We start from the raw sequence: 17,211 nt of genomic DNA on the forward strand, positions 1-17,211 counted from the left end.
CTTCACATACAAAACAGTTTTTTCGCTGCTATATTTATTCGAGGTGTGAAGCTTCAGTGACCTCACGATTCTCTTACAATTCACCCGTCAATGATTTGAATACAGAACTATTCCCGATGCATCTCGATGTATCGCTCTCAGACAGGCCACTTCCTGAATGCCTGTTGCATTTTACACTGAGTGACTGAGCCCAGCTGCTAGCTGACTTTTCCTTTCTCGTGGCGATTCTTCTCTTACTCAGTTTAAGTCACTGCATCTCGCAACAGAACAACGCCACGGTTGAATTCTAACGTTTTTCAGCCTAATATATTTGAAACAGAGCAGCTAATGGTAGCGAGAGCAACAACAGTGAAACACAGAGATGAAAGGAGAAGCAACTGTGCTGAACTGAAACACCAGACTCACCATTATATTCTCTAACTGCATCAATGCAGAATCCTCCACGTCCGCATTGCGCAGTAGAAATCATTTAAATTTCCTTTGTAGCTCTTTTCTCTGCTGACAGTTGGCAGATCTTTAGCGATCATATCAGCAGGGGAATGAAAATTGTCTGAACTTCTTAGTTGTAGGAATTTATTGGATCAGTATAATGCAGACCGTATTATGCGTGTTGGCCATCATCCAGATGTGACTGATATGCTGCAGCTGCTGCATCACGTCCTGCATATGCATCGATCAATGAATGCGTTTTAATGTGTAAGCAGTGGCAGACCTTTATGGTGAGACTGTGCCGTTCGCACAGTCAGCACAAAAAAAGGTTGAATGCATTTGTTGATGAATCCTACTATCAGACGTTAAATCTCATCTCTTATGACCCATCTTTTTGTTGTACCTGCAAAATGTTTAATCTTCCTGAGGAGAGACTTTTCTAAACCCCGATGTGTTTGGTCCCTTTTCTAGATATATCTGAAATAGGTCGGTGTGCTAAAGCTTATTGTGAACACACAGCCAGAAGCATTCCAACCCTGTCAGACACAGTGGTCACACTCATTGAAATGGGTAGGTACTGGAGGACGCCGTCGTATCAATTACGCATTGATATCACAAGGTAACATAGAGAACATAATTTAATCTGTTTTGTTTCTCTGCAGGTTTCAAAGCAGACACCCTGCCTGTGTATGCCAAGCGATCCCAGAGGATGGTTATAACTGCCCGTGAGTAGGCGCTTTACTTTCAACCGTTACTGTGGATTATGTCATTTATTGGTGACGGTATTTTCACTTTCTACATCAATTCTAATATTCTAACTAAAAAAAATGTACATAGATGTGAACTTTCTCTTTTTTGTTTTGTTTTTATGAATTTCAGCTCCAGTGACGAACCCACCCGTGACTCCCAAAGCACTGTCAGCCGGCCAAAAACGCACACATCCGGCTCACATCCCCAGCCACTTCCCGGAGTTTCCTGACCCTCACACCTACATCAAAACACCCGTGAGTCCAGCGCTCTCACATTATGCCTGAGTAACAGGCTGGGACAGGTTTGGGAGGGGAGATGGAGGGGAGGAAGGGGAGTGAAACATGTTCCAAATAAAATTACGTTTTTGTTATTAGAGTACCAAAAAAAGGTAGCAATGGGTACAAGTATCTGTTCATATGTGAATGGTAACCAAACCTAGCAGTGACAGAGATCCTGAGACAAACCCCAAACTCATTTTCCTTTCGTAATATTATATATGAAGATAGAATATAAACCATTATGTACAATGTGGACTCTGTCTAAATTAATGACAAGGAAACACCTTTCCGTTTTTACCATTGCGATCAGGGCATCAATCAGGAAGCCCTTCATTATGTGTAACAGGTTAAGTTCAGATGGTGAACTGTGTGCCGTGTGTCTTCCCGCTCAGACGTTCAGGGAGCCTGTGTCAGACTACCAAGTGGTGAGAGAAAAGGCAGCAAGTCAGAGGAGAGACGTGGAGCGAGCGCTCACGCGCTTCATGGCCAAGACCGGAGAAACTCAGAGCCTCTTCAAAGACGACATCACTGCCTTCCCATGTGAGCGAGTCCACCAAGTGGTCCTGTATTTCCAAAACCGTTTGTAATACGTTGTTTACACATTCAAGTCTGTCTTGTTCTCTGTATGCCTGCATGTCTGTTTTGCTACCGAAAGCATGTCGTATTTACTAGTGGTGTCACGGATCACGGATCGATCACGGTTCGGATCACTCGTGATCAATAGAGTATTTTTTTCAATTTTATTTTTACAGTGTAATCATCATAGTGTGTAAAGCTCTACTGCTGCTGTTCCTTTTCAAGTAACAAGTCACCGAATATCAATGCAGAGTGTCAGTGAACAGATATAAAGCAGCAGGGTGTTCACGTGAACGGAGCAGGTTAGAAGCATTTAACGGTGAAGTCATGGAGAGCGGAGGAACGTCAGAAGCCACGGCGTCATTTAAGTCGCAAGTTTGGGAACATTTTGTCTTCCCTGTAACGTATAATGACGGATGAGGGTGGTGGACAAAGCGTTACGGTATGTAGCCGTTATTTAAAGAGAGACACACGACAACGGCAAAACATCGGGCATGTCCACACATATGAAGAGACACCATCCCGTCTGTCAGTGACGGGGACACTCCGTTGTAGAAAACAAAGGATTTCTAAATCTGGTTAAAATGCTTGAGCCACGCTACGAAATCCACTCACGCACCCACTTCAGTGTGAAGCTGTTCCAGACCTCTATGAGAAGGAAAAGAATGTAGAGACCGCTTTCACCACTCCGGTGCTGTAGACACGCCCCCTCTGTGAGAGTTACACAGACACACACCTGGTTCAGGTGCTGACAGAAGTGTCAGAGTGAAGCTAGACAGGCCCAATAATATTCCAGTCACCACAGAAAGGTCGACCCTCTCCCCAGACAATGGAGATATTCTCATCTTTTTGAAAATAATGTCACAGTAATGCTAAACATTATTGTGTATTTGAATGACCTGACAGGAAGTAAACACAGACCCAAGTTGTTGCCGAGCAGTTCAGTTCAGTGTAAACAGTGGAAGCTAGCTCACTGGCTGTTTCTTTCTTTCAATATTGATGAAAGGACGAGGATATCAACATACCCCATGTTGTACTTAAACTTAACAGAATTCTTGAATGTATTTTTATTTATTTATTTCATTTAGTTTCAAATTGGACATCTTCAATATTTTTGTTTTCATGTAAGACTATAGCCCAAAGTTCTTTGCTCTAAGTGTTCTTGAAGTTCTTTAATTAATAAATGGAAAGCAAAGTTGGGAAGAAGTATTATAATCTTTTACTGAAGTAAAAGTAGCAACACAGCACTGTGAACATATTCCATTACAAGTAAAAATGCTGCATTCAGAACTATACTTAAATAAAGTATGTATATTATCAGCAAAATGTAGGTTTACATAATGTATCACAGGTAAAAACGGTCCTCGTCACTGTTCTACTATTATATATGATGGTTTTGAAATTAATATTACTGCTGCATTAATGCGTATGCTGCATTTAACTGCTGTAGATTTGTTGTAATTCTACAAATAACCACTAGATGGAAGTGAGTGCACTACGAGTTGATTTCATCTTTCGTCTGCGTAACAGGAAATGACGCCATAAATTCACAGTGTGTTTACCAACGGCGGCTAGGCTAAACGGCTGTCGGACAAATAACGTTTTTCTCACTATACAGTTATTTTATTTTAATACGAGCAGAGTACAAATAATTACATATGGCAGATCCTGCGGTGGCATCGAGAGGTTCACTGAATGCAGGAGGGGTAAGAGACGACGTTTATACTCACTGTCATTAGCAGAATGTAGCTAACTTAATTAACGTTAGGTTGTAATGTTAAGCTAGCTAGCTGTTAGCTAACTGTTAGCAGTCTGTTGGAAGAGACGCAACTGTGCCGAATGTGTTTCGAAACAAGTGTTACTAACATTAGCATGGTATCTACGGTACGTTTGTAGGTCTTGGTTCATTTGTCTATATTTGTTACGTGTTTGCTACGTGTGCACCTGTGAGCTAACGTTATATAACACTCAAGTAATTTACCCAATACTATAAAAAGTCTGATCTAAAATTAGCACCTCTTTGACGAACTACATTAAAATGCACTTGATGAAAACAGAATAATATTTATTATTTATTATAATTATTATATAATAATATAATATATATAATAAATAATATAATATAATATATATGTAATATATATTATTTATTATAATTTATTTGATGAAATACTAGGAACGGTGGAATGTAACTAGTGTTGAGTAAATTTACTGAAATATGTACATACTCAAGCACTGCCATTATTCAAGATACCTGTACTGAGTGTCTCCGTTTTATGCAACTTACTTCTATTACAAATATTCAAGGATACATTTTTTGTCATTATGCAACACAGGCTGTAACCCACAAAACAGAATACATTCCTGTGTATTTTTACATTTGTTTTAGGAGGAATATACACTGCATCAACAAAAAAACATTTTCTGGGCAATATGGCCGACATTAAACATTAGAAATCAGGTAAACATTGTCCATCAATATTTACTATGTTTGAGCCCCAAGCATAATTGATGTAAACAGAGACCTCTTGTCTCTCCAGAGTCCTGCTCTCTCCTGCGGTCCGCCTGTCGAGGGCCGCTTGACCCCGGGATGCCACGATGGAGCCAGGTCTCTATAAAGATGTGCACACAACAGTCACGACCGCCCTTTGCTGGGTTAGCCTGAATTCTCTTTCGACCCGACATTAGCCAGGATCAGATTGGGTGGTGGAATTACAGCCGAGCAACCAGCCGTGTATCCGGACCAAACGCCACCAAACTGCCCGAGGTAGGAGAGCCTCTGTGAACGCTAAGCTAAACCCAGCTAGGACCTAAGTATACTCCACCACCTAGCCTACTCCTGGCTGTCGTGTCTGATGGCTGGTCGCAGAAAAAAAAAGATGAAAGAAATAAAAACTTCAGGCAAACTCAACAATGGGAGGTTGGTGACTGTTGAGCCCACATCCTTACAGAGATCTGACTCCATCGTTGCATCCCAGATCAAGCTGCACTTAACGGGCAGAGAGCCGGACTGCGGTGGGACTAGAGGAGGCGTTTATGTCAATGATGCTCAAACGCAGTCAAAGTTGATGAAATATGTTTTCCAAAAAATATGTTTGCCCTCTGAGACAAATTTGTGATTTTGGGCTATACAAAAATGAATTGAATTGATGTTGAATTTTAAATGTCGGCCATATTATTATCTGACCAGAGAATGAATGAAAAAAAAAATATATATATATATATATATATATATATATATATATACTTCTTTTTTTTTTATTGCTGCTTTTTACATTCCTCATGATGCAAATTCAAAAAATGCACTACTGTTTTTGTTTTGTTTTTCATGTTTTTCTTGTGTTGCAAATGGGCTCCATCTGCATGCTGTTGTACATCCCTGTGTTGCATAACGACAATAAATCCTTAATAATATCCTTGAATCCTTGAAAAATGTAGCAGCATTGATGAGAGCTTCCAGCCACAGCACGAACATGTGCCACCGTCGCCATATAAATATTTTTTAATTGTGACTGACATTGTACTATTTACACCACTATATTTTTGTGACAGCTTTACTGAGAATAAATATCACTAAGCCCACGTACCATTTAAGTAAACTTTTTTTTTTTTTTTTTTTTTTGCTGTGTGATGTTTCTTCCAACGTAGTTGCTTGTTACATAAATGAGGCTTTTTATTGTTGGTCAGTCAGACATGTCAATATCAAGTTGTCGACGCATGTGTGGGACATGCGCCTGCTGATTCCAAAATAAGTTGCAAAAGATCTTTGGTGATTTTATCACCCTCAGAAGATGTTTTTTTTGCATATTGAATTATCACCCAGCCTTAAATTAATATTTAGGAGTTTCTCCTCACAGCCTAAAGGAGATACAACCCATATACCTAAAATGGTAATGCTGTGTTAATGTTTTTAAACTTGCGTCTATTTGGTTGTTGTATTCGTTTCTTTCTGTCATGCTGTGACGAGGCACTTTCTTCATGGGGATCTTTTAAGTGTGTGTATTTTTTTTTTTCTCGCCCACCATATGTGTTATTTCATGTATGTTTTTCAGCGTGGGAGTGGCAGTAAAGCAGCTACCAGCCCTGCAGAGAGCTACCACCTGGCCCGACGCCGCACCCTGCAGGTTGTCGTCAGTGCCCTCCTGACAGAGTGTGGCTTTGAGAGCGCCGAGAAGGCAGCAGTGGAGACGCTCACTGAGATGATGCAAAGCTGTATGTATGAATCCTAAAGTAGATGCGCCCGTGTTCATTTTCCTAAGCGCAGCATAGTTCTTCTCCAGGGTACCCTGCTTTATTCACCAAATGTTTTCCGCTAAGTTGCCTTCATCAGTTTAGTCTTGAGTAACCTCAAAGTTTGTGTTACAGCATATAGTACAGCCAGGCAGAAACCTAACAAAAACTACATAGAACAAATTTAAAACGGCAAAAATTACAACACGCTGCATCAACCATCCCAGCATCCTCGATCAAGGCAAGTCAAAAGTCATGACTAACTAATTGCAAATGTAGATATTATTTCGACTATATCTTCACATACAAAACAGTTTTTTCGCTGCTATATTTATTCGAGGTGTGAAGCTTCAGTGACCTCACGATTCGCTTACAATTCACCCGTCAATGATTTGAATACAGAACTATTCCCGATGCATCTCGATGTATCGCTCTCAGACAGGCCACTTCCTGAATGCCTGTTGCATTTTACACTGAGTGACTGAGCCCAGCTGCTAGCTGACTTTTCCTTTCTCGTGGCGATTCTTCTCTTACTCAGTTTAAGTCACTGCATCTCCCAACAGAACAACGCCACGGTTGAATTCTAACGGTTTTCAGCCTAATATATTTGAAACAGAGCAGCTAATGGTAGCGAGAGCAACAACAGTGAAACACAGAGATGAAAGGAGAAGCAACTGTGCTGAACTGAAACACCAGACTCACCATTATATTCTCTAACTGCATCAATGCAGAATCCTCCACGTCCGCATTGCGCAGTAGAAATCATTTAAATTTCCTTTGTAGCTCTTTTCTCTGCTGACAGTTGGCAGATCTTTAGCGATCATATCAGCAGGGGAATGAAAATTGTCTGAACTTCTTAGTTGTAGGAATTTATTGGATCAGTATAATGCAGACCGTATTATGCGTGTTGGCCATCATCCAGATGTGACTGATATGCTGCAGCTGCTGCATCACGTCCTGCATATGCATCGATCAATGAATGCGTTTTAATGTGTAAGCAGTGGCAGACCTTTATGGTGAGACTGTGCCGTTCGCACAGTCAGCACAAAAAAAGGTTGAATGCATTTGTTGATGAATCCTACTATCAGACGTTAAATCTCATCTCTTATGACCCATCTTTTTGTTGTACCTGCAAAATGTTTAATCTTCCTGAGGAGAGACTTTTCTAAACCCCGATGTGTTTGGTCCCTTTTCTAGATATATCTGAAATAGGTCGGTGTGCTAAAGCTTATTGTGAACACACAGCCAGAAGCATTCCAACCCTGTCAGACACAGTGGTCACACTCATTGAAATGGGTAGGTACTGGAGGACGCCGTCGTATCAATTACGCATTGATATCACAAGGTAACATAGAGAACATAATTTAATCTGTTTTGTTTCTCTGCAGGTTTCAAAGCAGACACCCTGCCTGTGTATGCCAAGCGATCCCAGAGGATGGTTATAACTGCCCGTGAGTAGGCGCTTTACTTTCAACCGTTACTGTGGATTATGTCATTTATTGGTGACGGTATTTTCACTTTCTACATCAATTCTAATATTCTAACTAAAAAAAATGTACATAGATGTGAACTTTCTCTTTTTTGTTTTGTTTTTATGAATTTCAGCTCCAGTGACGAACCCACCCGTGACTCCCAAAGCACTGTCAGCCGGCCAAAAACGCACACATCCGGCTCACATCCCCAGCCACTTCCCGGAGTTTCCTGACCCTCACACCTACATCAAAACACCCGTGAGTCCAGCGCTCTCACATTATGCCTGAGTAACAGGCTGGGACAGGTTTGGGAGGGGAGATGGAGGGGAGGAAGGGGAGTGAAACATGTTCCAAATAAAATTACGTTTTTGTTATTAGAGTACCAAAAAAAGGTAGCAATGGGTACAAGTATCTGTTCATATGTGAATGGTAACCAAACCTAGCAGTGACAGAGATCCTGAGACAAACCCCGAACTCATTTTCCTTTTGTAATATTATATATGAAGATAGAATATAAACCATTATGTACAATGTGGACTCTGTCTAAATTAATGACAAGGAAACACCTTTCCGTTTTTACCATTGCGATCAGGGCATCAATCAGGAAGCCCTTCATTATGTGTAACAGGTTAAGTTCAGATGGTGAACTGTGTGCCGTGTGTCTTCCCGCTCAGACGTTCAGGGAGCCTGTGTCAGACTACCAAGTGGTGAGAGAAAAGGCAGCAAGTCAGAGGAGAGACGTGGAGCGAGCGCTCACGCGCTTCATGGCCAAGACCGGAGAAACTCAGAGCCTCTTCAAAGACGACATCACTGCCTTCCCATGTGAGCGAGTCCACCAAGTGGTCCTGTATTTCCAAAACCGTTTGTAATACGTTGTTTACACATTCAAGTCTGTCTTGTTCTCTGTATGCCTGCATGTCTGTTTTGCTACCGAAAGCATGTCGTATTTACTAGTGGTGTCACGGATCACGGATCGATCACGGTTCGGATCACTCGTGATCAATAGAGTATTTTTTTCAATTTTATTTTTACAGTGTAATCATCATAGTGTGTAAAGCTCTACTGCTGCTGTTCCTTTTCAAGTAACAAGTCACCGAATATCAATGCAGAGTGTCAGTGAACAGATATAAAGCAGCAGGGTGTTCACGTGAACGGAGCAGGTTAGAAGCATTTAACGGTGAAGTCATGGAGAGCGGAGGAACGTCAGAAGCCGCGGCGTCATTTAAGTCGCAAGTTTGGGAACATTTTGTCTTCCCTGTAACGTATAATGACGGATGAGGGTGGTGGACAAAGCGTTACGGTATGTAGGCGTTATTTAAAGAGAGATACACGACAACGGCAAAACATCGGGCATGTCCACACATATGAAGAGACACCATCCCGTCTGTCAGCGACGGGGACACTCCGTTGTAGAAAACAAAGGATTTCTAAATCTGGTTAAAATGCTTGAGCCACGCTACGAAATCCACTCACGCACCCACTTCAGTGTGAAGCTGTTCCAGACCTCTATGAGAAGGAAAAGAATGTAGAGACCGCTTTCACCACTCCGGTGCTGTAGACACGCCCCCTCTGTGAGAGTTACACAGACACACACCTGGTTCAGGTGCTGACAGAAGTGTCAGAGTGAAGCTAGACAGGCCCAATAATATTCCAGTCACCACAGAAAGGTCGACCCTCTCCCCAGACAATGGAGATATTCTCATCTTTTTGAAAATAATGTCACAGTAATGCTAAACATTATTGTGTATTTGAATGACCTGACAGGAAGTAAACACAGACCCAAGTTGTTGCCGAGCAGTTCAGTTCAGTGTAAACAGTGGAAGCTAGCTCACTGGCTGTTTCTTTCTTTCAATATTGATGAAAGGACGAGGATATCAACATACCCCATGTTGTACTTAAACTTAACAGAATTCTTGAATGTATTTTTATTTATTTATTTCATTTAGTTTCAAATTGGACATCTTCAATATTTTTGTTTTCATGTAAGACTATAGCCCAAAGTTCTTTGCTCTAAGTGTTCTTGAAGTTCTTTAATTAATAAATGGAAAGCAAAGTTATATTTGTTTCCTCCCCTTTTCTTTGTTGATCTGAAAAATGATCCGAACCGTGACTCCTGAACCGAACCGTGAGGTTTGTGATCCGTGACACCCCTAGTATTTACGCAAGTTCTAATACCTGTGAATGTGTTTTTCAGTGATCGCAGCACAACCGAGCACTATCCCATATCTCAGCGCCCTCCTGCCCTCAGAGCTGGAATTGCAGACTCTGGAGGAGACGGACTCCTCTGAGCAGGACGACCAGACAGACAGCGAGACAACAACAAAGATTTGAAGAACAATACTTGAATGATTAATATGGGAGAAGCCGGAGTACCCGGAGAAAACCCGAGAGGGAGAGAGAGAGACAGAGGGAGAGAGAGAGACAGACAGACAGCTACATGACACCAACTTTCGCTCCTCGCCTGCGGAAGTTGGTGATGGTTTGACCCACAGCCGCGAAGAACCTGTCGATGCAGCCGTCTTTCTCAGACTCTCTGTGCTTCAGCTCACTAATGCATTGCAAAACGTCAGTTGCAAGGAGAGCCATTCCACGATTAACTTGTACAATCATTGGCAGATTAACGTGGGGAACATTCAATGAATCAATTTCTAATTTGATTTGGACCCATCCAATCACGTTCATATCCTTGCCGTCAAGTCCCGCAAATCTCATTCCTGGCCACAATTCATGCAGAGGTCGAATGTCGTGCGGCATATGTGTTAGAACCCATTGGTGATCAATACATGACATTGGGGCCCCAGAATCACCATTAGCTGCTGTTCAAGGTCATTCATTTGGGCCAACATGACATCATAGTCATGCTCAGCCACCATTAGCTGCTGTTCAAGGTCATTCATTTGGGCCAACATGACATCATAGTCATGCTCAGTCACCATTAGCTGCTGTTCAAGGTCATTCATTTGGGCCAACATGACATCATAGTCATACTCAGCCACCATTTGCTGCTGTTGAAGGTCTTTCATTTGGGCCAACATGACATCATAGTCATACTCAGCCACCATTAGCTGCTGTTGAAGGTCATTCATTTGGGCCAACATGACATCATAGTCATACTCAGCCACCATTAGCTGCTGTTGAAGGTCATTCATTTGGGCCAACATGACATCATAGTCATACTCAGCCACCATTAGCTAAGCCGTTCATCCGACATGGAATTTTATATTTTTATATTTTTTATATTTACATGTTTGGGGGGGAACGGATCACCCGATCCTCCTCCAACAATAAAGATTTGAAGAACAATACTTGAATGATTAAGGTAACGCTAACGCTATGAGAAACAGGGCTAGTGCGAGAGCTACATTGAGACAGACCCAGACACACGTAGCTCTTTCTCGTCTCCAGAAGGTAACGATGGCTCGGCCCACGGACGAGAAGAACTTGCCGATGCTGCAGCGCTTATTTGTTGGTGGCATCAAGTGTTTTTTGACGGCGGCGGCGATGGAGTTGTCAAGTGCCGTGTCCCCACATCTCAAAGAGAGCAGCACCATTGTTGCATTGCCCATCTCCTTGCAGAGTTTGTTAAAGATGGTCTTGTCGAGGTCATTCAAGGTTTTTGGTGCGACATCAAAGTTGATGCCCTCGACTTCGGCCCACGTCTTTTCCAATAGACGCTGAATGATGTTGGTGAGCTCGGGTTCTATGGTGTAAACTTTGCATTTCCTGAATGCCCGCGAAACCAGCTTATTCAAGATGATCTCGATGGATAATTTCTTCCTTATATTCATAATTGTTGATTTCTTGTTGATTTCTTAATGTATTGTGGTCGATGATCTTGAGCTCTGAGAACTTACTGACTGACTTACTGACTGACTGTTATATTAGGATTAAATCCGTCACAGAGGGTACTCCTGGTTCATGGAACGTTCAAGCACATCGCTTAGTGACGTCACGGAGAGAGGGAGAGAGAGAGGGGGAGAGAGGGAGAGAGAGAGGGAGAGAGAGAGGGGGACATCAAGAACAACACTTGAATGATTAATGTTAGACAAACGTGAGTATCCACTCTATTATACGCACGGCTAACATAAAGGTATTACAACAGCAATACAAACAGCGATAGCAATCGCTGGCCTCTACTTGTCTGCAGAAGGTAACGATGGCTCGGCCCACGGACCAGAAGAAATTGCCGATGCGCGAGAAGAAATTGCCTATGCACGAGAAGAACTTGCAGATGCTGCAGCTCTTATTTGTTGGTAGCATCAACTGTTTTTTGATGGCGGAGGCGATGTAGTTGTCAAGTGCCGTGTCCCCACATGTCAAAGAACTTGCAGATGCTGCAGCTCTTATTTGTTGGTAGCATCAACTGTTTTTTGATGGCGGAGGCGATGTAGTTGTCAAGTGCCGTGTCCCCACATGTCAAAGAGTGCAGCACCATTGTTGCATTGCCCATCTCCTTGCAGAGTTTGTTAAAGATGGTCTTGTCGAGGTCCTTCAAGGTTTCAGGTGCGACATCAAAGTTGATGCCCTCGACTTCGGCCCACGTCTTTTCAAATAGACGCTGAATGATGTTGGTGAGGTCGGGTTCTATGGTGCTCACTTTGCATTTCCTGAATGCCCGCGAAACCAGCTTATTCAAGATGATCTTGATGAAGAATTTCTTCCTTTCTTCCTGCGCAGGTTGTGCATATGTCTTGAATATCTTCATAATTGTTGATTTCTTGTTGATTTCTTAATGTATTGTGGTCGATGATCTTGAGCTCTGAGAACTTACTGACTGACTTACTGACTGACTGACTGTTATATTAGGATTAAATCCGTCACAGAGGGTACTCCTGGTTCATGGAACGTTCAAGCACATCGCTTAGTGACGTCACGGAGAGAGGGGGAGAGAGGGAGAGAGAGAGGGAGAGAGAGAGGGGGACATCAAGAACAACACTTGAATGATTAATGTTAGACAAACGTGAGTATCCACTCTATTATACGCACGGCTAACATAAAGGTATTACAACAGCAATACAAACAGCGATAGCAATCGCTGGCCTCTACTTGTCTGCAGAAGGTAACGATGGCTCGGCCCACGGACCAGAAGAAATTGCCGATGCGCGAGAAGAAATTGCCTATGCACGAGAAGAACTTGCAGATGCTGCAGCTCTTATTTGTTGGTAGCATCAACTGTTTTTTGATGGCGGAGGCGATGTAGTTGTCAAGTGCCGTGTCCCCACATGTCAAAGAACTTGCAGATGCTGCAGCTCTTTGTTGGTAGCATCAACTGTTTTTTGATGGCGGAGGCGATGTAGTTGTCAAGTGCCGTGTCCCCACATGTCAAAGAGTGCAGCACCATTGTTGCACTGCCCATCTCCTTGCAGAGTTTGTTGAAGATGGTCTTGTCGAGGTCCTTCAAGGTTTCAGGTGCGACATCAAAGTTGATGCCCTCGACTTCGGCCCACGTCTTTTCAAATAGACGCTGAATGATGTTGGTGAGGTCGGGTTCTATGGTGCTCACTTTGCATTTCCTGAATGCCCGCGAAACCAGCTTATTCAAGATGATCTTGATGAAGAATTTCTTCCTTTCTTCCTGCGCAGGTTGTGCATATGTCTTGAATATCTTCATAATTGTTGATTTCTTGTTGATTTCTTAATGTATTGTGGTCGATGATCTTGAGCTCTGAGAACTTACTGACTGACTTACTGACTGACTGACTGTTATATTAGGATTAAATCCGTCACAGAGGGTACTCCTGGTTCATGGAACGTTCAAGCACATCGCTTAGTGACGTCACGGAGAGAGGGAGAGAGAGAGGGGGAGAGAGGGAGAGAGAGAGGGGGACATCAAGAACAACACTTGAATGATTAATGTTAGACAAACGTGAGTATCCACTCTATTATACGCACGGCTAACATAAAGGTATTACAACAGCAATACAAACAGCGATAGCAATCGCTGGCCTCTACTTGTCTGCAGAAGGTAACGATGGCTCGGCCCACGGACCAGAAGAAATTGCCGATGCGCGAGAAGAAATTGCCTATGCACGAGAAGAACTTGCAGATGCTGCAGCTCTTATTTGTTGGTAGCATCAACTGTTTTTTGATGGCGGAGGCGATGTAGTTGTCAAGTGCCGTGTCCCCACATGTCAAAGAACTTGCAGATGCTGCAGCTCTTATTTGTTGGTAGCATCAACTGTTTTTTGATGGCGGAGGCGATGTAGTTGTCAAGTGCCATGTCCCCACATCCCAAAGAGAGCAGCACCATTGTTGCACTGCCCATCTCCTTGCAGAGTTTGTTGAAGATGGTCTTGTCGAGGTCCTTCAAGGTTTCAGGTGCGACATCAAAGTTGATGCCCTCGACTTCGGCCCACGTCTTTTCAAATAGACGCTGAATGATGTTGGTGAGGTCGGGTTCTATGGTGCTCACTTTGCATTTCCTGAATGCCCGCGAAACCAGCTTATTCAAGATGATCTTGATGAAGAATTTCTTCCTTTCTTCCTGCGCAGGTTGTGCATATGTCTTGAATATCTTCATAATTGTTGATTTCTTGTTGATTTCTTAATGTATTGTGGTCGATGATCTTGAGCTCTGAGAACTTACTGACTGACTTACTGACTGACTGACTGTTATATTAGGATTAAATCCGTCACAGAGGGTACTCCTGGTTCATGGAACGTTCAAGCACATCGCTTAGTGACGTCACGGAGAGAGGGGGAGAGAGAGGGAGAGAGAGAGGGGGACATCAAGAACAACACTTGAATGATTAATGTTAGACAAACGTGAGTATCCACTCTATTATACGCACGGCTAACATAAAGGTATTACAACAGCAATACAAACAGCGATAGCAATCGCTGGCCTCTACTTGTCTGCAGAAGGTAACGATGGCTCGGCCCACGGACCAGAAGAAATTGCCGATGCGCGAGAAGAAATTGCCTATGCACGAGAAGAACTTGCAGATGCTGCAGCTCTTATTTGTTGGTAGCATCAACTGTTTTTTGATGGCGGAGGCGATGTAGTTGTCAAGTGCCGTGTCCCCACATGTCAAAGAACTTGCAGATGCTGCAGCTCTTATTTGTTGGTAGCATCAACTGTTTTTTGATGGCGGAGGCGATGTAGTTGTCAAGTGCCGTGTCCCCACATGTCAAAGAGTGCAGCACCATTGTTGCATTGCCCATCTCCTTGCAGAGTTTGTTAAAGATGGTCTTGTCGAGGTCCTTCAAGGTTTCAGGTGCGACATCAAAGTTGATGCCCTCGACTTCGGCCCACGTCTTTTCAAATAGACGCTGAATGATGTTGGTGAGGTCGGGTTCTATGGTGCTCACTTTGCATTTCCTGAATGCCCGCGAAACCAGCTTATTCAAGATGATCTTGATGAAGAATTTCTTCCTGCGCAGGTTGTGCATATGTCTTGAATATCTTCATAATTGTTGATTTCTTGTTGATTTCTTAATGTATTGTGGTCGATGATCTTGAGCTCTGAGAACTTACTGACTGACTTACTGACTGACTGACTGTTATATTAGGATTAAATCCGTCACAGAGGGTACTCCTGGTTCATGGAACGTTCAAGCACATCGCTTAGTGACGTCACGGAGAGAGGGAGAGAGAGAGGGGGAGAGAGGGAGAGAGAGAGGGAGAGAGAGAGGGGGACATCAAGAACAACACTTGAATGATTAATGTTAGACAAACGTGAGTATCCACTCTATTATACGCACGGCTAACATAAAGGTATTACAACAGCAATACAAACAGCGATAGCAATCGCTGGCCTCTACTTGTCTGCAGAAGGTAACGATGGCTCGGCCCACGGACCAGAAGAAATTGCCGATGCGCGAGAAGAAATTGCCTATGCACGAGAAGAACTTGCAGATGCTGCAGCTCTTATTTGTTGGTAGCATCAACTGTTTTTTGATGGCGGAGGCGATGTAGTTGTCAAGTGCCGTGTCCCCACATGTCAAAGAGTGCAGCACCATTGTTGCATTGCCCATCTCCTTGCAGAGTTTGTTAAAGATGGTCTTGTCGAGGTCCTTCAAGGTTTCAGGTGCGACATCAAAGTTGTCATCATAGTCATGCTCAGCCACCATTAGCTGCTGTTCAAGGTCATTCATTTGGGCCAACATGACATCATAGTCATGCTCAGTCACCATTAGCTGCTGTTCAAGGTCATTCATTTGGGCCAACATGACATCATAGTCATACTCAGCCACCATTTGCTGCTGTTGAAGGTCTTTCATTTGGGCCAACATGACATCATAGTCATACTCAGCCACCATTAGCTGCTGTTCAAGGTCATTCATTTGGGCCAACATGACATCATAGTCATGCTCAGTCACCATTAGCTGCTGTTGAAGGTCATTCATTTGGGCCAACATGACATCATAGTCATACTCAGCCACCATTAGCTGCTGTTGAAGGTCATTCATTTGGGCCAACATGACATCATAGTCATACTCAGCCACCATTAGCTAAGCCGTTCATCCGACATGGAATTTTATATTTTTATATTTTTTATATTTACATGTTTGGGGGGGAACGGATCACCCGATCCTCCTCCAACAATAAAGATTTGAAGAACAATACTTGAATGATTAAGGTAACGCTAACGCTATGAGAAACAGGGCTAGTGCGAGAGCTACATTGAGACAGACCCAGACACACGTAGCTCTTTCTCGTCTCCAGAAGGTAACGATGGCTCGGCCCACGGACGAGAAGAACTTGCCGATGCTGCAGCGCTTATTTGTTGGTGGCATCAAGTGTTTTTTGACGGCGGAGGCGATGGAGTTGTCAAGTGCCGTGTCCCCACATCTCAAAGAGAGCAGCAACATTGTTGCATTGCCCATCTCCTTGCAGAGTTTGTTAAAGATGGTCTTGTCGAGGTCATTCAAGGTTTTTGGTGCGACATCAAAGTTAATGCCCTCGACTTCGGCCCACGTCTTTTCCAATAGACGCTGAATGATGTTGGTGAGCTCGGGTTCTATGGTGTAAACTTTGCATTTCCTGAATGCCCGCGAAACCAGCTTATTCAAGATGATCTCGATGGATAATTTCTTCCTTATATTCATAATTGTTGATTTCTTGTTGATTTCTTAATGTATTGTGGTCGATGATCTTGAGCTCTGAGAACTTACTGACTGACTTACTGACTGACTGACTGTTATATTAGGATTAAATCCGTCACAGAGGGTACTCCTGGTTCATGGAACGTTCAAGCACATCGCTTAGTGACGTCACGGAGAGAGAGAGAGAGAGAGAGAGAGAGAGAGGGGGACATCAAGAACAACACTTGAATGATTAATGTTAGACAAACGTGAGTATCCACTCTATTATACGCACGGCTAACATAAAGGTATTACAACAGCAATACAAACAGCGATAGCAATCGCTGGCCTCTACTTGTCTGCAGAAGGTAACGATGGCTCGGCCCACGGACCAGAAGAAATTGCCGATGCGCGAGAAGAAATTGCCTATGCACGAGAAGAACTTGCAG

At 43.1% G+C, this 17,211-nt stretch overlaps 1 protein-coding gene across 1 annotated transcript; it reads left to right on the plus strand.

The window, feature by feature from the left end:
- The first annotated feature begins 3,614 nt into the window (after positions 1 to 3,614).
- On the plus strand, positions 3,615 to 10,473 carry LOC306780386 (transcription initiation factor TFIID subunit 8-like). Its single transcript, XM_079272743.1, has 7 exons — positions 3,615 to 3,739; positions 6,086 to 6,245; positions 7,461 to 7,559; positions 7,652 to 7,714; positions 7,869 to 7,993; positions 8,410 to 8,557; positions 9,930 to 10,473. The coding sequence occupies exons 1-7, from the start codon at positions 3,692 to 3,694 to the stop codon at positions 10,064 to 10,066; spliced, it is 780 nt and encodes a 259-aa protein (XP_079128869.1). The 5' UTR covers positions 3,615 to 3,691; the 3' UTR covers positions 10,067 to 10,473.
- The last annotated feature ends 6,738 nt before the right edge of the window (positions 10,474 to 17,211 follow it).

The sequence above is a fragment of the Melanostigma gelatinosum genome, assembly GCF_949748355.1.
Source record: "Melanostigma gelatinosum genome assembly, chromosome: 8".
Taxonomy (NCBI): Eukaryota; Metazoa; Chordata; class Actinopteri; order Perciformes; family Zoarcidae; genus Melanostigma; species Melanostigma gelatinosum.